Below are 22,610 nucleotides of genomic sequence, written 5' to 3' on the forward strand. Positions count from 1 at the left end.
CCTAGCCACTCTTCCTCATCCTACTGTGGGTCCTTCATGCCTTCTTTATTTCTGAACTTCCTTTGAAGACCTTCCTATTTTCCACCTGTGCTACCTTCTACAAGTGATGCCCCGTAATGGTTCTACTCATATCAGTGACCACATTGGCTTGGTCTTGCTTTATCCCATTTGAAATAATAGGACCTAGGACAGTAGGCACATGTTATTTTACAACTGAAAAGAATTCACAGCAGTAGAAACATTATAGGAGACATTAAAAAAATGAAACACCCCCATCCCACTATCCCAATGTATCTGCACAATTCACTTTTCAGAGCCTTTGCAGGCGCACGTGCAGAGTTACCTATTGCCGACCATGTCCCTGATGCTGTTTTGCACTCACCGTATAAAATGTAGGTTCCCAAGGGTTTGAGAAGACTGAGACCTTTTCCAGTGTTGTCCCCACAGAGGCAATCCAAAACGATGTCCACGCCTTCAGCAGAGATTCTAAACGGTGAGAAGGCAAAGCAAAATTCTGTGACCTGTCAGGAGCTAGACCGCCAATCCCTTTCCTTTCCTGTGTCATACTGTTTGACTCCCAGATTAAGGAACCCTGAGAGTTCCAGGAGTAGCAACAAATAGGGCAGGAGCCCAAGAGGTGGATTTATCTTCCCGGATCCAATGATAAAAATGTCACAAAACTGGAGGCAGCTAAGAATCCGGCTGGTAGCTGGCGCTGGGAACCAGCCTGGGCTGGAGGAATGAACTTGGGGTCAGTGGGTCTGAGTTTGTATTTAGCTCCTTTACTCAAATTCTCTAGCTTTGGCTTTCTCCTTTGTAACGTGGAGCTGGTATGTTTCTTTGTGGTAAGAATGAAATGAGGTGACAAAAAAGGAGGCTCAGGCTTGCCACAGAACAGTCATTCGGTACCTCCAGTTAGCAACTGCTATGTGCAGAGCAAGGATTAGTTGCTGGCTCTGTTCAAGGTGCTGGAGGTAGAGTGAACCAAACCAGTATGCTCCCTGTCTTCGTGGGACTGCTTCTCCAGCAGGGACTGGCCTTCCTACCTCCTAACTTCCTTTTACAGTGAAAAAATAAAGCATGTTAATCTAACTTGCAAGCTTCTTCTCTTCCTCCAATGTCCAGGTCTAACCTAAAACTAATGCTAAGAGGAAGAGGGTTAAATAGAGATGAACTTCCTCCAGCAATAGGAGGCTGTGGAGTCGAAATAAGCCACGTTTGTACTGCATTAGACAAAGCATTTGTTGATCTCTTCTTCTATTTATTTATACATTCATTGATTCACTCACTCACTCAATAATGCATGTAAGCAACTTTTACTGGGCTCCCACTGTTAGAAGATATACAGGAGGAGCCTACAGAACACGAAGGCTCTGGAGATTGTGGGGAAGATATTCATGCCCACAGAGATCCTATTCTTGCAGATCCCTGCTCTGTTCGGACAAGAATGGCATTCCTTGTGTTTGCAAGTTTGCAGGATTAACTTATCTTGGCAAATATCTCAATTTTTCTACCCCCAAGTTCACCCTAGCAAAATTTAGGCATTGCAGTGTGTGTCAACAGCTGGGTCTTGTGTCCACAGTGTCATTAACTAGGAAACTGCACGCACATCTCCTGGGTGCGGAGACTAAGTCAGCTTCCCCATGCAGCTGAGTCTTTATGTGACTGTGCCCTTCAAAAGCCCTCATGTCATGTCCACAATCCAGCCCACTACCAAGGTGCGTCCAAAATGATCAGCTTAGCTTCCTGCCTAATAGAGCTCTTATCTGCACAGGGGTGTCCTCTTAAGTCTCACCTGAAAGTTCAAAACAAAGGAATTAGGACAGTGGATCTCAAACCGAAGTGTGCACTGTAATAACCCGCAGGGTTTATTAAAACGAAGATTGCAATCCTCCCCTTCTTCTCCGATTCTGTAGGCCTGTGATGGGGGTTTGCATTTCTAATGTTTGTTTCCAGGTGCTGCGGCTGCTGCTAATTCCAGCTCCACACTCTGAGAATTATCCATCTAAGCCAGTTACGAAGGAGCCAAACTGGCACTTCTTGTTTTGTTTGTTAGTTTGTTTGTTTTACAAATTAACTAATTTGTTCTGTAAATATCCAGCAGTGGGCACCGCACTAGGCACGGGAGGATGTAGTGTATTGCTTTCTCCTCTTTTTGGAGCGTATAAAAGGCACATATTCAACAATAGTTACGCAAATAAATGTTAAGTTGAAATGTGGTCTCATGCCACTAAGGGCATGAATTGTGTAAATTGAGAATTTTCCCAATCAGAGCTATTAGAGAGGCATCCCTGGGGAAGGGAAGGAGTTAAGTCGTAAAGAGTGAAGGGAATAGTGTCCTAGGTAGAGGGAACAGCACGTGCAAAGGCCCTGTGGTCGAGGAAGACTGGGAAGTCGCCAGTGTGGTTGGAGTATGAAAACAAAGGGGTGCTTGCTTTGAGGTTGGGCTTGAGAGGCAGGCCCGAGTTGAACCACACGGACTCTTGGTTGCTGGGCTTCAGGTTGGTGGTCAGGTCTTCACCTTGCATTATGGGCTGGGTAATTGTGCTCCTATCTCCCTCACTTCTGCCAGGATCTGTTTTCTGCCACGTTTGCTCACTCTTGTGGGAGTGGGATCCTGCTATGTTTTTACCAGCCAGCCCTCCTGAGCTATCAAGTCATCCCAGTGAACTGCATTTCCCCAAGACCTCTCCCCTTGCCAGCAGGACGCCCACCTGAGGTCAGAAGCAGCCTCACCAATATTAGGCCATGCATACCTCCTGCTATACCCCTGATGGGTCTGCCCAGCCTTGAATTTTCATCCCCTGATGCTCCTCATATCTGCATTCTACTTGGCGGACCACATTCTCTCCCATGAACTGCCAGTCATATCTCCTTGTATTAGCCCCACCTTGACCTGTTGCTCTGTCTGCTGGACTCTGGTTCTGCAGAAAAGCAGGGCATGTCCATAGCCAGCAGTGTACTATAAACTCCTGTGCACTTCCCCATCTTCACCTCCCACCCACAGCTCAAGGCATTTGGCCTTTTGATTGTCCCTAGAACTTTCTGACCTCAGGGCCTTTGCACGTGCTGTCATCGCTGCCTGGACTGCCTTTCCTCTGCTCTCCTTAGAGCTGGCTCCTCATCCTTCAGATCTCACTCACATATCCTCCCAGAGGAGCTGTAACTAATCACTCCACCTGAAATGTATCTCCATTTTAGTTTCCTTAATACTTTAGTGTCTACACTGGAGATACTTTTTAGCACGTACCATAGGTTATAATTATTTATTTATTGACTTTCTTTTCCACCAAAATTTAAGCCCCATGGAGCATGTCTGTGCTGCTTATAGTATCTGTAGCCCTTCTCTTCCTGCTGGATATAGTGTTGCTTCTCAAGAAATAGTGATTGACCAGAGGAATGCACAAGTGTTTCAATGACTGGGTAACCGAATGAATGAAACACGATGAAGAAAACAGTTTAAGACTGCTATTCTGTGTCTCTATATGTGCACTTCCTTGGAAAGGAAACTCACATTTCAGAACCCTCCTATATAACAGCTATTTCGTAATTAACCCTCACAAAAAGTCTATGAGGCAGGCATTTTAACTCCACTTTTTAAAAAGTGAAATCAAGGCTTACAGATGCAGCAATCTTGCCCAGGCTTACGTAACTAGCACAGCTGGAATTCAATTCTACGCCTAGTTTAACTCCAAAGATGATGGCCTTTTCACCACTCTGAGTTTAAGACTTTAATAAATGTTCAAGCCAGTGTTGAGTATGGAAGCATCACTTTAGCAAGCAGCTCTGAGAAGCAGGCAATTTAATTTAGTCTTTGAAGAATTCAGGCTTAAATTTTGTCTTGAGATAAATACACATGCATTCAGAGTCTGATTATATTTGATCAAAGTTTGGCCTGGATCAAACATCTAGACCAAAAAATTTCTCTTTTCAAGCTGGTTGTCCCCCAGAGTTTATAGGAGAGACCCAAGTTCAGAGTCCCACAAATTTACCCTTAATTTCCAGCCACTGGATAACCATTTTCTGAGTGTTTACTGCATGCTAGGCACTGTGCATGCTGAGTTGGGAATACACAGAGAAGGCAGAAGTTTGCCATGACCATCCAGGAGCTCATGGGCTACAAGAGGAGACATCTATAAATGGATCAAACACAGAGTGATCACTGCTCCAATAGAGCAACTTATGAGCATTGGAAGATGACCCTCTGTTGAGGGTTGGCAGCAGAGGGAACCAGAGGGAACAGGATGTGCATAGCCCTATGGTGGGAGGAAGACTGGGAAGCAGCCAGTGTGGCTGGAGTATGAAAACAAAGGGCCGATTGCTTTGAGGTTGGGCTGGAGAGGCAGGTGGGAGTTGAACCACAAGGACTCTTGGTTGGTGGGCTTCAGGTTGGTGGTCAGGTCTTCACCTTGCATTATGGGCCGGGTAATTGTGCTCCTGTCTCCCTCTCTTCTCCCCGGGTCTGTTTTCAGAGCAGAAATTGGCCAGGTGACAAAGGGAAGGCACTTCTCGGAGAATAGTATCACAGCTTGACCTAGGACAGTGAGAAGGCTTTGGGACACTAACCATGGCAATGAGGAGGCCCGGCCACTGGCTCCTTCTAGAAGGACCCTAAGACTGGCTATCACAACCAACAGCTAACATGGAGGTGGGTAGGCAGGGGAGAGGGGTGGCTCAAGGGCAACACAGCACTGGGCTTAGGAATATACATTTTATATTAGTGTTAAGCATTCAGTTCTGCTACTTACATGCTGTATGACCTTAGGTGAGTTACTTAGCCTCTCTGTGCCTCAGTTTCCCCAACTGTGTAAGGAGATGATGGTGATAACACCTATGTTTTCTTTATGAAGCTTGAATGAATTGATGCAAATGGAGCACAGAGCCCAGCTCATGGTAAGCTCTGGGTCCATGGTAGCTTTGACTGATTACCATTTTTCAAAATGCCCCAACTTCAAGTCTTTTGGTTGGGAAAAGGGCATGAAAAGAAAGAGTATGCAAAACCTCTCCAACTCAACCTTCAGGGTGGGTGGAGACACCAGCCCAGAAATTACTAGAGTTGAGGCTTGATGCTCTTGACCTTCCGAAGAGAGTGTGCCACACTCTTGAGCGCTTACTATGTCGCAAGTAGAATGCTAAGAACTTCCTAAGTGTTTCATCATTGAGACTGGGTCTTGCTCTGTGGCCCAGGCTACATTTATGCCTCATGCTGATCCTCTGACTCTGGGGCCATCATTATCCCCATTTGATGGACAAGGAAAATGAGACTCAGTGAGGTCAGGTGACTCGCCCCAGGGCCCACTGCATAGAGTGGGAAGACCTTAGTTTGTTCCATCACATCTAGAAACCAGACAAGGGCATCAAAGGCGAAGTAGGGTTTCGTAGGGTAAGTAGTAGCCAACCCCGAGGCGACCACCACTGTCACTTCTATGCCATGCAGGTACCTGGCAGGGATGAGCAAAGCTGGGGGGTGCTTCCTTGGGCTTAACACTAGAAGGAGACACTTGTGGGTCTCCTTCACATTCAGGCCACCTGCCCCCTTCCACACTTCTCTCTCAGTATTTCTACAGTTGAATCATGTGCATGTCTGGGGGTCAACAGAACCACAAATCCCCTCCTTCCTGCCATCATTGCATCCTTTTGAAGGTCAGTGGCCGGGTGGAGGGTGGGAGGAGGGAGAGAAATTGGATTCTGAGGGGGAGAAGTTGGGCAGAGGCAGATATCATTCTCAGGACCTGAGCGTGAGGATGCTTTTGCTCTTTCTGTCAAACCATTCCAGCAGCTATTGCTCCTTTCAAGGGTAGAAATGTACCTTCGGGTAAGAATTTCAAAATTGAAAAGCGTTCCATCTCTGTTGAGTCATGACAAATCCGATAAAAGGATTGTACTGAACCGGAGTCAGTTGGATCTATTTAGAATGTTCCTGGTCCCATAAGCAACCTTGGGACTAGCCCTGTCTCAGTTAACACCCACACTGAAAAGCACTGCAGTAGCCCTTTTAATGAAATAATCATGAAAATCACAAATGGAGCTGGAAGGCTCATCAGAGGAACAAGGACCATCCTCATCATTTCTGTGCCCCCCGACTCTGGTTTCTGGGGGTGTTCACCACTGCCTGCATATGTATAATTATTACATGAAAGCAAGGAAGGCAGGGCAGAAGGCCAAATGCAGCAATTCCTTTGTGTGCTTTTTCCTGCTGCCATAAATCTCTGCGGATTTAAAAAGCAAACACAAATAGCCCCAGCTCGGGGATTATATGAGCCAAATTCAGCACAAGATATTTCAGAGTTGCTGATCCAAGACCTTCATGTCTGTCCTTCCTGTGTCCCCAGCCCCGGCCTCTGGATGGTGAATGCTGCCTCTTTCCTTCTTGATCACACAGATCAGGGAAGAATTTCTCTTGAGTGGCGGTAGGTTCCAACAGAGCCAGTGCTGAGAGAGAAACCCTTTGACCTTGCCAAGAAACGAATTCTCCTCTATGGTGACGTTGCTGTCCAGCTGGGTCTTTGGCTCTCCACTCATTTTTCTCTTTCTGAATCCCTTTTTCTCAGAACTCATCTGTGCCACAGCTTTAACCATCACAGGATGAGACTATGTCCTAGTGCCTGGCACTTAGTAGGCTTTGTACAGGGTGCCAAGCACGGTGCCTGGTACACAATAGGCTTCTAATAGAGGACTGGACACAACGCCTACTCCACCATAGGCTTCTCACAGAGTGCCAAGCACAGCAGCCAGCACGTGACAGGTTTCTCACAGGGCACCAAGCCCAGTACTGATGTGTGGTAGGCTTCTTGGTAAGTGTTTACTATTAGTAGTTCCCATATGTACTTAGCAATACTACCTCCAGGAATCCCTTCTAGATCCCTTTGTCCCTATTCTCTCCAGGTGATTAGACTCTTATTAATTTCCACCAGTTTTAAAATAAGCTCCTATTACGTGCCAGGCATCATGCTAGAAATGCAGGAGTTCGGTCTGTTCTCTGCCTTTTCTGAGCTTATACCCCTTGGCTTCACCTATGACTGGAATCTGCAAGATTCAAGTCATTTGAACAATTAGCTGCTCCCTCTCGATCAGGAGTTTGAATCTTTCCTCTGAGGGCTTTGTGCTCCTTTGGCTAGAGATTGTGCTTTATTTCCGTTCCCTAACTTCCAGAGCCAGCTCACATCAGTCATTTGGAAAATGCTCGAAGTGGGTGGTTGTTTTTTTAAATCATTGAGACTGGGTCTTGTTCTGTTGCCCAGGCTGCAGTGCAGTGGCATGATCATAGCTCACTGCAGCCTCAAACTCCTAGGCTCAAGAGATCCTCCTGTCTCAGCCTCCCAAGTAGCTGGGACTACAGATGTATACCACTATACCCAACTAATTGTTTTTTAGAGATGGAAGTCTCATTATGTCGCCCAGGTTCGTCTCAAACTCCTGGCCCCAAGTGATCCTCCAGCCTTGGCTTCTTAAAGTGCTGGGATTATAGGCGTGAACTACCACACCCAGCCTAAGGGAGGGGCTTTGTACTCACTGGAGCTCCAGTCCCACTTTCCCAGGCCTGTTGTGCAGGCCCCCTGGAGTTCTCACTTTCACACTATATTTATCTTGTCTAAAGGAAGTCAAGCTTCCATTGCTCATTGTCTAATAACAACAAAAAGGAAAACAAGTCTTGGTCTCATCTTGCAGTATTTTCCCTAGTCACAGTCATTCTGTCTTGTTCTCCTTCAAAATCATTATAGGCACTGCCTCTCCCTTCCCCTTTCTGCTACTCATTCTCCTGATTTTGGAGATCTCTTCTCTTACTCATCCTGTACATGGCAGCCAGATCAGTTTTTTTTTGTGGATTCGCCTTTCAAAACAGTGCTTAAGTGCTTCAAATCTGCAAGGAACTCTACATTTCTGACATAATGTAATGTTTACTCCATTTAAGAGCTTTCAAGAGCCTCATCAATCTAGCCCAGTTCTCCACTAGGGTCTGGAGACGTTTCATATTTTCATGACTTGAAGGGCAGGGGGGTGCTACTGGCATCTAATGGGTAGAGACCAGGGATGCTGCTCAACATCTACAATGCACAAGGCGGTGCCCCCCCGACAGCAGAATGAGCCTGACCCAAATGTCCACAGTGCTGAGGTTGGAAGCTCTGATCTAACCCCATCCTACCATCTGAACACCTCACAAAACCTCAGCTCCCTGGCTGAGGAGCAAGCCGCCCTCACTTCCTTTGTGAGAGTAAGAGTGGGTGCTAGAAAGATCACAAACTCTGGAACTACAGCCACCCGGGACTGAGTCCCGTCACACCTATTTGTGTGACATTTACTTAACCAGGCTTGCCTTGCCTCCCTCTGAAAAATAAGCACAGTGTTTACTTCATAAAATGTGTAAGACCCCAAAGAGAGCTCCCACGTGTTCTTCAGGCTTCCATTTAGGCATTGCTCACCTGTGCCCCCACACTGCTCTGTACTTCCCTATCAGCTGTCAACCCCATCAAGACGATCAGGGGGATTTGCTTGTTTTGCTCACCACTGTATTTTCATAGTCTGTTTGTAGGCATCGCTAATATAGATGGTCCTCCATTTACAATGGCCTCACTTAATATTTTTTCAACTTTGTGATGTACCCATACAACTGTTCAGTTTCTCACTTTCAGTACAGTATTTCGCAAGCATTAAGAACCCTGAGTTGTGTATACCTGACTGCACACAACTCGAGGTTTTCAACACTTTATTGTGAAATAGGCTTTGTGTTAGATTATTTTGCCCAACTGTAGGCTAATGTAAATTTAGGGTAGACTAAGCTAAGCTATGATATTCAGTAGGTTAGGTGTATTAAATACATTTTTGACTCATGATATATTTTAAACTTATGATGAGTTTACAAGGATGTAACGCCATTGTAAGTTGAGAAGCATCTGTACAGGAATAAATGAAAAAACAAAAGGTCTGAAATAATAATGTGTACCCATTTCCCACCCAATGAAGTTTTAAAATGTTGTGTATTGTGGGTTTTCTTTTCTTTCTTTCTTTCTTTTTTTTTTTTTTTTTTCTATTAAGATAGTCTCTCTCTGTCGCCCAGGCTGGAGTGCAGTGGCATAATCTTGGCTCACTGCAGCCTCCACCTCCTGGGTTCAAGCAATTCTCCTGCCTCAGTCACCTGAGTAGCTGGGATTACAGGCATGCACCACCACACCCGGCTAAGTTTTGTATTTTTAGTAGAGACGGGGTTTCACCATGTTGGCCAGGCTGGTCTTGAACTGCTGACCTCAAGTGATCTTCCTGCCTCGGCCTCCCTAAAGTCCTGGATTTACAGGCATGAGCCACTTAAGCCCGGCCTTAAATATATTTTTGACTCATGATATTGTAAGCTTCTGATGGGTTTACAGGGATGTAACTCCATTGTAAATCGAGAAGCATCTCTACATGAATGAATGGATGAATGAATGAACAAATGGTCTGAAATAATACTGTATACCCATTTCTACCCAACAAAGTTTTAAAATGTTGTTTAATTTTTTTTTTAAAGGCAGGTTTTCTCAATAGCTTTGAGATATAATTGACATACAATAAACTGTACATATTTAAAGTGTATAATTTGATGAGAGATGAAATATGTTCACACCTGTGAAACCCTCACCACCATCCATGTAATGAACATATCCTTCACACCCAAAAGTTGCCTTGAGTCCTCTTGTAAACCAAGAGGAATTTTGCAGAATAGAAAGCTGATAGAATCACCCATCTCCAAGGCCAAATCTAGTCCTACCTCTCAATTTCCTTATGTGTAAAATGAGGAATGTTCACCTTGCAGGGTTGTCTCAAGTGCACATAAAATGGTCTAATTGAACTCGTAGCAGGACGGCAGGAGATCAACAAAGCGTGGCTATTATTATCTGCCCTGTTCTGTCCGAGATTCCCTTGTGTGGATTCTCTCACGCTTCCCTCCACCTACTGAAATCGATCGCAACCTTCAAGTGCACCTGAGGGGCTGTCCATCTTGACATGCTCTCTCTGATCTTTCTCTTTTCCTTATTTCTAAAGCCCTTGCTAGTTAGGTACACACAACTCAAGGTTTCTAACACTTTGGCTTGGTTTCACTCATAATCATCTCTGTCCTCCTAAAGAGAGAGAAAGTAACTGATGTAAAGGTTAGGTCTGTATCATAAATATGTTTTTTTTCCTATTCCCTTTACAACACCTGCCTCCAGGCTGAGAATGTGTTCAAAGGAGGCTTCCCGATTCACCTGCTTATAAAAGAGTTTTCATCTCCAGAAATTTTATCTTTTTATTTTTTTCTGCTTCATTGTACACATAATAGTGTAACAATATCTGTGATCAAAAAATAAAGAGAAATCACTCTGCATTCCACTCCTATTGCATGTTGGCAGTTGGATATTTTCCCTTTCCTTTCATTTTAGGTCTACATGCACCGAGAATTTGTACAAAGCTGTGATCACAGAGTAGACGGAATTTGGCATTCTGCTTTTTTCACTCAATGTGCTACCATGGGCATCTTTTTCATTTTGTGGCTATCTTCATAATTATCATTTTTTAAGGGACTGCACAATACTCAAGTATGTGGGTGTAGCATAATCGACTGAACTGTTTCCCTTCTGTTGATTGTGGAGGCTGGTTCTGAATTTTCACTATTGCAGACAATGCTGTAATTCACTCTGTCAACATGTGCTGAGCACTTACAATGAAGCAGAAGCAGTGTTTGGCTCTGTAACAGGCAGCCTTGTACCTGTAGCTTTGCTCTTCTTATTTCCTGAGTGTAGGTTTGCTGGGATGGAGGGTCATGTAAACATATTTGTAACTTCCTGGGCAGTCTGAGTGTAATCCCAAGGTCTCTATTTAAAAACACAATGAACTGTGGGAAGTCACCTTTGAAGGAAGGTGAGGGTGAGGTGGGTCTCAAATGCCTTCTGTTCCTCTGACATTAGCAGACACCAGTGATTTGGGGGCTAAGAGAGTAGATCTAGGACAGTGGGAAGATGAGAGGATGGGAAGGATGTGGAGGAAATGGGGCAGGCAGGAGTTCCCTGGTTACGGGCTATTAGTTTTTCAGAAGAGATGCCATCTCCCTTCTCTTCCCACTCCCCACATCCTGCCAGCTGCACTGGCCTCCTTTCAGGTTCATAAGTTCAGCAAGCTTTTCCCGATGTGGGACCCTAGCCCATGGCATCCCTGCTAGTTAGAAATGCTCTTCCTTTGGCCAACTTCTCACCCCTCAACTCTCAGCCAAAATCCCACTCTATGATTGACAGTGTTTCTGATTTCTTCATCAGTAAGTATTCGCGAGCATCTTGCATTTCACTACCAGAGCACATGTCGAAAATGTGAATCAGTTATTTCTCTTTATGGTTTTATTTTTTGTCCCCTCTCCTTCCATTAAGACTACATTCCACAAAGACAGTGACTCTCAAGGTGGTATTGCTGGATCTCTGGCCCTGGCACAGTCTCCAGGCCATCACAGACATAAAGCACAGATGTATTAAGCAATTGTATGCATGCATACATGAAAGAATGCTTGCAAAAATATCACGTAAGGAAGTCAAAGAAAAAATGACTGAAGGGACAATGATAGTTCATTTTCCAGACGACAGCTTAAGAGACTTGAGTTAAAGATAGGAAGAACTGTGAGCCGAGATCGCGCCACTGCACTCCAGCCTGGGTGACACAGCGAGACTCCGTCTCAAAAAAAAAAAAGATAGGAAGAACTGACCGGGCGTGGTGGCTCACGCCTGTAATCCCAGCACTTTGGAGGCGGGCGGATCACGAGGTCAGGAGATCGAGACCATCCTGGCTAACACAGTGAAACCCCATCCTGCTAAAAATACAAAAAATTAGCCAGGCATGGTGGCGGGCGCCTGTAGTCCCAGCTATTCGGGAGGCTGAGGCAGGAGAATGGTGTGAACCCGGGAGGCAGAGCTTGCAGTGAGCGGAGACTGCACCACTGCACTCCAGCTTGGGCGACACAGCAAGGCTCTGTCTCAAAAGAAAAAAAACCTACCTGAGAGCTATGGAACTGGGCAAATGGATGTCCTCAGAATTAGTCTGCAGCCTCTAGACATCTGAGAAACAGAGGGTCAACTTCTAATATATAGCTTTAAGCTTTCCTTTCACATCCTGCTGGAACTATTGGGACAACCTTAAATTATATGCAATGCTCTGCATTCAAAATTTAAAAATAAATCTGAAAACTCAGACCATCAGAACCCCCCCCCCTTTTAAGAAACTTCCCAAGTTTCACCAAATCTGTTCTAAAACTATCACCTCAAATAACTAGCTCTCCCATCCACTTGTCCTTCAGTTTTCCCAGCTTAATCTGTGATTTGAAGAAAATTGTTTCCTTTTTCAGACAGGCTTTTGCTGTCTGTCACCCATGCTGGAGTGCAGTGGCATGATAGCTCACTGCAACCTCTACCCCCAGGATCAAGCAATCCACCCACCTCAGCCTTCTGAGTAGCTTGAGACTACAGGCATGCATCACCATGCTCAGCTAAGTTTTGTATTTTTGGAGGGGGGTGCAGGTAGAGATGGGGCTTCACCGTGTTGGCCAGGCTGGTCTCAAACTCCTGGGCTCAAGTGATCTGCCCTCCTTGACCTCCCAAAGTGCTGGGATTATAGGCATGAGCCACTGTGCCCAGCCTTGTTTCTTTATTATGATTCTATCTGGACTACGTAATACCTTTGTATGTAGCAATTTTGTGTTGGAAAATGAGAATGCCGAAACAATGGCTCTGGCCCAAATCTGAATCCTCTCAGGAGCTGTGAGTGGCATGGACCCTGAGAACAAGCCTGGAGCCCAGAGCAACAGCCAGAGTGAGACACACAAAATCATCTGAAACCATGATGGCAGCTGGGTCTCCATCTGATTCTCTGTGTTGACACACATGTGGTCATGATCAATAACTTCAGAATCACAGGTTATAAACCACCATTCCCCCAGGTGACTGCAACAACCAGCACATGATCTTGCAGTCCCAGCCTCCCTCCTCCCATCTATCCCCTCGGCACCACCAGTGATTGTTCAAAACTCAAGTCAATCATAGCTCCACTTCAGTTCATCAGTGGCTCTTGGTCACACCAAGGTTGGAGTCCACATTTGCTAGATTGGTGTACATGGTCTTTATGTGCATGATACCTGTCTCCTTGCTCAGCCTCACCTCATGCCCCTCCTTCCCTTTCCCGCAAGATGTCCCTGTGCCAATACCTATAATTAGATGAGATAACAAGACATCCCTGGACTTGCACCCCAGCAAGCCTTCTTGTAGTTGTCCCCGCCTCTGAGGCTCTTGAGTTCCTCAGTATGCATGCACAAGACTTTCCTTTCCCAGAGCAGCAGCCCCCTCCCTGCCCCTTTCTTCCTATGGGTAATTCTGGCTCATGCTTCACTTTTCAGAGAGGTACTATCTGTACAGGAAAATCACGGGCTCCAAAGTTGAAATGCCTGACTTGACTCCAGGCTCCACCCTTTACTGCCAGTGCCAGGCCTTTCTGGGTGCACACAATGACAAGGTTTCTCAATTTGCTTTCAGTAAGGCGTAGCCAATGACCTGAGCAGTAGTGCTAGACTATGAGAAGGGTGTGTGTTCTTTCTGGGACTGACCCAAAAAACCTCCTCTTCATGACCCTTTGGTGCTCTCTGCCCATCTGTTGGCTAGAAGCTAAGGACCTTAAGACCCAAGACAATAGGGGAACCATAAGATGAAAAGAGCCTAGGTCTCTGAATGCTCTTACAGAAGATCATCTACCAAATATCCACCTTAAGCTGTCATGTGAATGAATGAGAAATAAACTTCTATGCATTAAGATGGTCAAATAGGAGCTAGCGTAACTTTAATACATTAGCTTTGCAAGTTACTTAGCCGATTCGTTCCTTGGTGATAATGGGGTAAAGGGGATTAAATGAACTAATGCATTTGAAGTATTTGGCTCAGAGCTAATAATACTAAGCTCCCAATATATGTTTGTTATATATTACTATTATTATTATTATGATGATCCCTCCTTTAAATAAGTGCTACTGCTCTTTGAGAGCACAGCAAGGGCCAGCCTAGTGCTTTTTCAAAAGCAAACATCTTACCTTTTAACTTCTTGCACATAGTCTGCATTTCTGTCAAAGAGGTGGGTCACAGAGTCTTTGATTGCTTCATGCTTGAAAGTAGAGGCTGTTCCAAAGACAGTCACACTGGGGACAGTGGAACACAGCTGAGCCACAGCTTGACCCTGGAAGGAAAAGACAATAGCTATGTCACACATAGGAGCCACCAGTGCATAGCCAATCTTGCTGGGTGTAGAGCAGGATTTCTCCATTTGCACTATTGATTTTTTTTTTTAAAGCAATGGAGTCTCACTCTGTCACTCAGGCTGGAATGGAGTGTGCAATGGTGTGATCTCAGCTCACTGCAGCCTCTGCCTCCCGGGTTCTAGCCATTCTCCTGCCTCAGCCTCCCAAGTAGCTGGGACTACAGGCACATGCTGCCACACCCAGCTAATTTTTTGTATTTTTCTTAGAGATGGGGTTTCACCGTGTTGCCCAGGCTGGTCTCAAACTCCTGAGCTCAGGCAATCCACCCTCCTCAGCCTCCCAAACCTCAGCCTCTAAAACCAAGTGTTGTCTATTTCTGGTGTTCCATCTGCCATTTTAAGAAGGAATACTATTCTACCAGAGTCATCTGCGATGTTAATTTCTGCCTATCATCTTATTTTCCTGTCTTCATGCTGGCGGACTAAATCAGGTTGGCAGGTCAATTTATGGAAATGTTATCTTATCACCCATTGCAATTAAAGGAAACGTTGAGAAAATCGTAGAATGTCAGAGTTGGAAGATCATCCAATTACCCTCTCCCCATGACTGCTCTATAGACAAAGGAAAAGACATTCAGAAAGGTTAAGGTTACCCATTTTTTCAGAGGCATATCTGTGATTCAAAGTACGGTGTCCTGGTTTCCAGTTATTGCCATTTTCCATTGTGTTATGCCGTCTACTTATTTTGACATTTTAAGCTAAGCAGGCTCTAAAGTTCCTACCTAAAGTAGACATGTTGCTGGCACATTCCCTTGGAGGTCAACATTTCAGAATATGGGCATGAACCTGAGACTCTGGACAGGCTATAGTTTTCTGTCCAAAGAATAGCATTGATACTTGTTTAATTCTCCTGCCTTCTAGATTTTATAAAACAAAGAGAGGACTATGTTTTCTAGGGAGTGTAAATATCAGCAACCAATGCAGCAATTCTCTAAAATTTGCTGGCCTCAGAGATGTCACAGTTACAGCTCCATATGGACAGGGCTTGCTATGATAAACTTCTTAGTACTAGGACAGGAAATTACAATTAGTTCCAGTATCCCTGTATTCCCTTCTGCCCTCTGTCCTTAGGTAAAGAGGACGTACATTCATTCAACTATTTTTCAGATTTCTATTCTGTACTGCTTGCACTGTGCTATGGATGCCAGGGTGTCCAAAGTGACTGGCATGTGTAAATCTCCAGTCCCAAGCTGCCCACTGAGTCCTGGACTTGCATCTCTATCGTTTTGGCATTTGTCTGCACCTGGCTCTCCCATAAGCAACACATCACACTCAACGGATCCAAACCTAACTCGTGCCCATCTCTGAATGGATGAGTCAGTTTCCTAGTGCTGCTGTAACAAAGTTCTACAGACCCAGTGGCTTAAACATCAGAAATTCCTTTTCTCACAGTTCTGGAGGCACAAAGTCTAAAATCAAGGTATTGGCAGGGTTGGCTCCTTCTGAGGGCTGTGAGCGAAAGATCTATTCCAGGGCTTTCTTCTCGGCTTGTAGATGTGCCTCTTCTCCCTGCATCTCTCCTCTCTATCTTCCCTGTGCCTCTTCTCCCTGTGTCTCTCCACTCCATCTTCCCTCTATGACGCTCTGTGTCTGAATTTCCCCTTCTCATAAGGACACCGGCCATATTGGATAAGGGCCCACTCCAATGACCTCAATGTAACTTATTTGCCTTTGTAAAGACCCTATCTCCAAATAAAGTGACGTTCTGAGGTGCTGGGGGTTAGGGCTTCAACATAAGAATTTGGAGTGGTGGGGGTGGGATGCAATTTAACGGGTAACATTCCTCTTACTGTGTTCCCTGCTTCAGTGGATGGACTGCACCATTCCCCAGTGCTAAAGCCAGGAATCTGGGCTGCATCGTGGCCTCCTCTTCCTCCCGCGCCCCCACCTCCCTATATTCAGCAACTGCGTTATCTCTTTATCCTCGACAGCTCTCATGACTGTCTCTTAGTCTGAGTGGTCATGTTTCTCACCCTGGACTATACCTGGCTGTTTCCAAGAGTCCTTCTGTGGTCAGAGTGACAGTTCTCAAATACAACACTGAACATGTCACTATTTATTTTGGACTTCCCAATGTCCATCACAGCTTTCAGAATAAAATGCACACCACCTAGTTTATCACACAAGGCTGGCCCCTATTATCTGACCCAGTCTTCCTCATTCACTTACTTCCTCCACTTTTCCAATCTCTACTCCCTAACACACACAGAACTTCAGCCACCACGACTAGCGTTTGCCACAAGCATGGCATTATGCAGCCCTCAACCCTGGCATTCTCAGAATGACCTTTCATCTTACTTTTGTTTGTTATTACAGACAGGGTCTCACTCTGTCACCCAGGTTGCAGTGTAGTGACTCAATCATTGCTCACTGCAACCTTGAACTCCTGGGCTCAAGTGATCGTCCCATGTCAGCCTCTCCAGTAGCTAGGACTACAGGTACATGCCACCACACCCAAATAGTTTTTTTTTTTTTTTTTTTTTTTTGAGACAGAGTTTCACTCTTGTTGCCCAGGCTGGAGTGCAGCAGTACAATCTCGGCTCACCACAACCTCCGCCTCCTGGGTTCAAGCAATTCTCCTGCCTCAGACTCCTGAGTAGCTAGGATTACAGGTATGCGCCACCATGCCTGGCTAATTTTGTATTTTTAGTAGAGACAGGGTTTCTCCATGTTGGTCAGGCTGGTCTCGAACTCCCGACCTCAGGTGATTTGCCTGCCTCGGCCTCCCAAGGTGCTGGGATTACAGGTGTGAGCCACTGCACCCAGCCTTTAAAAAAATTTTTTTTTGTAAAGATGGGGTCTCAATATGTTACCCAGGCTGGTCTAGAATTCCTGGCCTCAAGTGATCCACCTATCTTGGTTTCCCAAAGCACTAGGATTACAGGCATGAGCCATTGTGCCCAGCCTCACCTTAGTTTACTGAGGAAGAAGCTGAGGTTTATAGAGGGTAGGTGCCTGCTCCAACACCACTAGAGTAACAGCTTGATCTGCTTCTCTACTGGCTGCCACACGTACCAGCTGAGCAACATATTGGCACCACTGTTCACTCATCTAAAATATTTGTATAGCAATACTCTACACGGTCTATGTTTACTGTGAGATTACATGATATAATGCATCCAAGTGCCTAGAACAATCAGTGCTCAATACATACTTGCTATCACTACTCCTAAGTCCTCTCTTACTATTTTTCTTGGTCTTACTATATTCGTAGTAGCCCCATATCCATTATCCTGCCATCAGATCCTGCAATGACTATGCTATTTTAGCATCAATGCCAGTTTCCCCACATGCTTTCCTCCTTCTTATTATGCCCCCCCTTCCTCTTTTTTCTTCCAATCAGAGCCATTCCCACTCAGGCATCTCCATCCCCAGGAATCCTTTCCAGCATGCCAGATAGAGTCGGTTGCCCTCTTTTGTGCCCCTGTTGACTTGTGGTTCCTTTCTCCCAAAGCGTGGCTACCACAGCCTCTGTGGCTTCTGCCTGCCCCATCTGTGAGCTCTGTGGGGACAGGGACTGTGTCTCCACTGGCCCTCTGCCTCTGTGCCCAAGGCAGAGCCTGACACACAGTAAATGTCTGGTAAAACTTGGTGGACAGATGCATGGGAAACTGGAGGAGTTGAGTGCATAGGGGTAGCCCTTCCCAATCGTTTTGCAGCCTTCATGTCCTTTAGTGTTGTAGAGTTGGACTAAAGCGTAGATTTAATTAACCTATGCAGGTTCTGACTCAAGCAGAACTTCACTATTTCTATTTTAAAGAAAAACATGCACATGTTAAAAAAAAAAAAGAGAGATAATATAGGTATTCCAGATCACTTATGTACTTATAACATATAATATGTAATAGATAATAAATATACAATTACTTATAACTAGAATAGTGTACAATTAATATATATAGCCATGATGTGTATATGTATAATACATACTATCTATTTAATATAGAAATAGAATTACTAATAACACAATTAAAATTAGTATGCTATATAAGTATTATGCATAATATATAATAATCTATGCTATTACCTAAAGATTAATGGATGGAAAACATAAATTCATCACATGTCTACTTGCAGCCTTTCTGTTCTCCATCACCTGTCTTAGGCAATGAGAGGCCCTGACAACATCTTCAGTAAATGTTAAATAACACTCCGCATTCTGTATTTAAGCGGAAAAGTGCCTTCCCACACATTTATAGAAAATCTGTGTCCTCCCTTCCCCAACTCCTGAGGTGAATGCAGGATCAGCAGCTCATTTATCCTCTTTTCTCCTACGTGCCTAGCAAATAGCATGGACTCAATAAACATTTGTGGAAGACAGAATGAACTTTCAATAAAAAGGACCTTGCAATTTACCTCCAGAACCAGAACATAAAATGAACAAGACAATCCATTCTCCCTGTCGCGGCAGTAAATGATGATTTGCATGCACTTGTTTTTAATGGATTTTCCTTCCTTCTTTCGAACGTAAGAATTCTGCACCACATCTGCCCTTCTCTTCCCTATGGCTAACAATAGAGCATTAATAGCAGCTGCGGCTTCTTTTGTCCCACCATGGGGCAGATACTGTACTAAAGTGCTTCGTTAAATCCTTAAACCACCTTTAGTGTAAGTATTTTTGTCTTCTTTTCATATCTAAACATGGGGACTCAGAGAGAAAAAGAAAGTTGGCCAAGGTTACCTGGCTTGTGAATGATAAAGCTGGGAATCAAATCCAGGTATCCCTGACTTCAAGGCCACTCTGCTATTAATCTTCTTATCTGTGCAGCTAAGCACTCGAGTTGCCATCTTAGAGACAACTGCGGGTCTTTGCCATCAATTGCTCTTCGGATGACTTTGTCTCAGGTTCATATGGGCGAAGAGATTTTCAACCAGATGTTAATCAACTCAATCCTTATTGCAGAGCTGCTGGAGTCTCCTTAAGCAGAGCACAGGCAGCAGGGAATCCAGGGACTGTGGTAACAAGGGAGCTGATTTCGGTCCCTGAAACATGACCCTGATCAACAGACTAGCCATTTAAAGCAAGATCATATTCCAGCAAAGCTAAGCATGTAAATGAATGATTAGAGGACTGAATCCATCTCTTTAAAGGCTTCCTACACTGCCTGGTACATATTAAGCACTGAGTAAGTAGCAGTTTTTAGCTATAACAGTTTTGGGACTGGGATGGGGCCCAGCTGAAATTCTTTTTACCCACTAAGTAGGAACGTAGGCTAGATGATCCTACCAGTGCACTGAGATTCAGGATTTAGCATCAGAAACTCGACTGAGTAAGGACAGAGAATGGATGGCTTAGGAAAGTCTCTGTAATGTAAATACCGTCTACTCCTTCAGCCTTGTTTCTTACCATGTTCCAGAACTCTACCTTGACCACAGGGAAAAACGATCAGTTCTTCCTAAGTGCCACCCCCTCTTTCACTGCAGGATCTTTGCACATACAGTCTCTACTGCTTGGAATCCTCCTTCCTGTCTTTTCTCCCAGTTTATTCCTTGTATGCTTTGAATCTCAGCCTCTCTGTTACTTCATTGAGTCATTCATTCCATCACTACAGTGCTTTTTTTTTTTTTTTTTTTTTTTTTTTTTTTTTTTTTTTTAATGGAGTCTTGTTTTGTTGTCCAGGCTGGAGTGCAATGGCACAATCTCAGCTCACTGCAACCTCTGCCTCCCCGGTTCAAGTGATTCTCCTGCCTCAGCCTCCTGAGTAGCTAGGCCTACAGGCGCCTGCCACCATGCCCGGCTAATTTTTGTATTTTCAGTAGAGTTGGGGTTTCACCGTGTTAGCCAGGATGGTCTCAATCTCTTGACCTCGTGATCTGCCTGAGTGCTTCCCAAAGTGCAGGGATTACAGGAGTGACTACAGTCCTATTTAATGAGCATCTGTACTGGATCAAACATTATCGGAGGTGCCAGAAATATAAACAAGTTATTTATATATATGGTCCCTGTCTTGGAACTTGCATTGTAATGAAGATGACAGATATTAATAAAATAAATAAACCACTAAAAGTACAATTATACACCTAAACCATGAGAATGAGAGCACCAATTCCACTGAACCACTAGCAAAAGACCACATTGGTGTGCTATGTTTTTGCACATATGTAGACAATGAGGGGCATGCATTAAAGTGGAGTGTGTGGGCATGTCAGGGGAGATAGATAAGGAAAAGGAAAGGACTCACCTGTGGTCAAGTTTCTCAAATGGGTTGTGTGACTAGGGGCAAACTCATCATCTCTCTGTGCCTTGGTTTCCCTTTTTCTTTTTTTGAGATGGAGTCTCACTCTGTCGCCTAGGCTGGAGTGCAGTGGCATGATCTCAGCTCACTGCAACCTCTGCTTCCCGGGTTCAAGCGATTCTCCTGCCTCAGTCTCCTGAGTAGGTGGGACTACAGGCACACACCACCACGACCAGCTGATTTTTGTATTTTTATTAGAGACGGGGTTTCACCATATTGGCCAGGTTGGTCTTGAACTCCTGACTCGTGATCTGCGGGCGTGAGACACCACGCCCAGCCGGTTTCACATTTTTAAAATGGGAACTTGGACTTAATGATCTCTATGGTCTCTTCAGTTCTAAGATTTCTTGATCCCATTGACTAGTTATTTAGCTGGGCCAAAAGCAGTCTATTTGGAGAAATCTCCCAAAAAGTATGAAAGTTGAGTCACTATCTCAAGTTTGATGAAAATGGAACTTTCTATTACTAACTTGACCATTTTCAAGATCATCTTACAAACAGAATTTTGTATATCTCTTCTAAAAGTTGTTTTCGCTAAACAGCTCATGAAAACCACAGATGATTAATGTAGTCAAAGAATGGAAATGAATGAGCAGAATGAATTTGTGAATGTTGTGAGAGGAGACCTGGAGGGGATGGTGAGGTAAGATTTTCTTCTTCCAAAGATTGTCACTTTATTTTTCCATCTTCCTCAACGCATGGAGGTACTTAGATGAGCAAAAATAACTGAAAATTATCACAAAATCAAGTCCATTGGATGCATGAGCCATACTTACGTTTTTCTTAGGACAATACAAGCTCCCACATTGAGGTTTAGACACAGAGTCAGAAACATTTTTTTTCAGATCACGCTGTCATTTGTCTCCTCAACAATTCAGGGACTCAATTGTTGTAAAAAGAAATGCAAACCCCACTGTGTGGGCTGATCCATGTGACCTGCCACCGAAGGCAGCAAAGACTATTCTATGTTCTCACCAACAATGCTTCAAGCGTCAGTCAGTTTTTCTTTGTCTTTGTTTGTCACTGCAAAGCTGTTGACCTACACGTGACATGTGCTGTGACACACAGGTGCTGAGAATTTCAACAGCAGGAAGTTACAGGGGTGAACGGCTGAGATAGGATAGAGGGAAGAAAAATTGAAAAGAGTGGGACAGCCATTTTTCAATAGATCAAAATATAAGTATGGACAATTTTTTTTTTTTTTTTTTGAGACAGTCTCGCTCTCTTGCCCAGGCTGGAGTGCAGTGGTGCGATCTTGGCTCACTGCAACCTCCACCTTCCAGGTTCAAGTGATTTTCCTGCCTCAACTGCTTGAGCAGCTGGGACTACAGGCGCATGCCACCGTGCCTGGCTACTTTTTGTATTTTTAGTAAAGACGGGGTTTCACCTTGCTGGCCAGGCTGGTCTCGAAATCCTGACCTCGTGATCCGCCCTCCTTGGCCTCCCAAAGTGCTAGGATTACAGGTGTGAGTCATGGCGCCCAGCCTAATTATTTTTAATCCCCAAAAGAAGTAGACATATCCTTTGGGAAGACTTGGTGGACAGTGTCTTATTTTTTTCTCTCTTATTCATTGTACGGATCCGTGCTTCTCAGTGTGTGGTGCCAGAGCCGGCAGCCTCAACATCACATGGGGACTTGCTGTAATGCAGATTCCCAGGCTCTACCCCAGACGTATGGAATCAGAAACTCCCAGGATGGGGCCCTGCAGCCTGAGTTTGGACAGGCCCTCTAGGGGATTCTGCTGCAGCTCAAGCTGAGAACCACTGACGTAAATCATTACGGTAAATCATTGGCACATTCCCTGTGATTTAGAGGAGAAAGGTCCCATGATGCTCAGAATATCTGACAATCAGATATTTTATTTAAAAGCTGGATGCAGCCTGACTATTCGTATATAATTACACATTCCCTGGAGAATCCTAATGTGCTGACGGCGCTGAGATGCACTGCTCTATAAGGGCATCCTTCTTCTAATGTGCTCAATTATGGCATTGTAACAATCCACTTCCTCTTTTCCTGGTTGAGGCTGACATCAGAGTCTATGGGTTTAGCGTGTGGGATCCTGTAGATCAGGGCGTGATCAT

The 22,610-nt window shown here is 44.7% G+C and overlaps 1 protein-coding gene across 1 annotated transcript in view; it reads right to left on the minus strand.

The window, feature by feature from the left end:
* Positions 1–22,610, minus strand: part of VAT1L (vesicle amine transport 1 like) — a 189,783-nt gene that overhangs the window by 103,080 nt on the left and 64,093 nt on the right. Inside the window, exons 4-5 of the mRNA XM_003917210.4 lie at positions 14,066–14,208; positions 383–486 (exon numbers count right to left, since the gene is read on the minus strand). Coding sequence (XP_003917259.2) covers positions 383–486; positions 14,066–14,208 — 247 coding nt within the window. The remainder of the gene's footprint in view (positions 1–382; positions 487–14,065; positions 14,209–22,610) is intronic.

The sequence above is a fragment of the Papio anubis genome, chromosome 18 (assembly GCF_008728515.1).
Source record: "Papio anubis isolate 15944 chromosome 18, Panubis1.0, whole genome shotgun sequence".
In the NCBI taxonomy this organism is placed as follows: domain Eukaryota; kingdom Metazoa; phylum Chordata; class Mammalia; order Primates; family Cercopithecidae; genus Papio; species Papio anubis.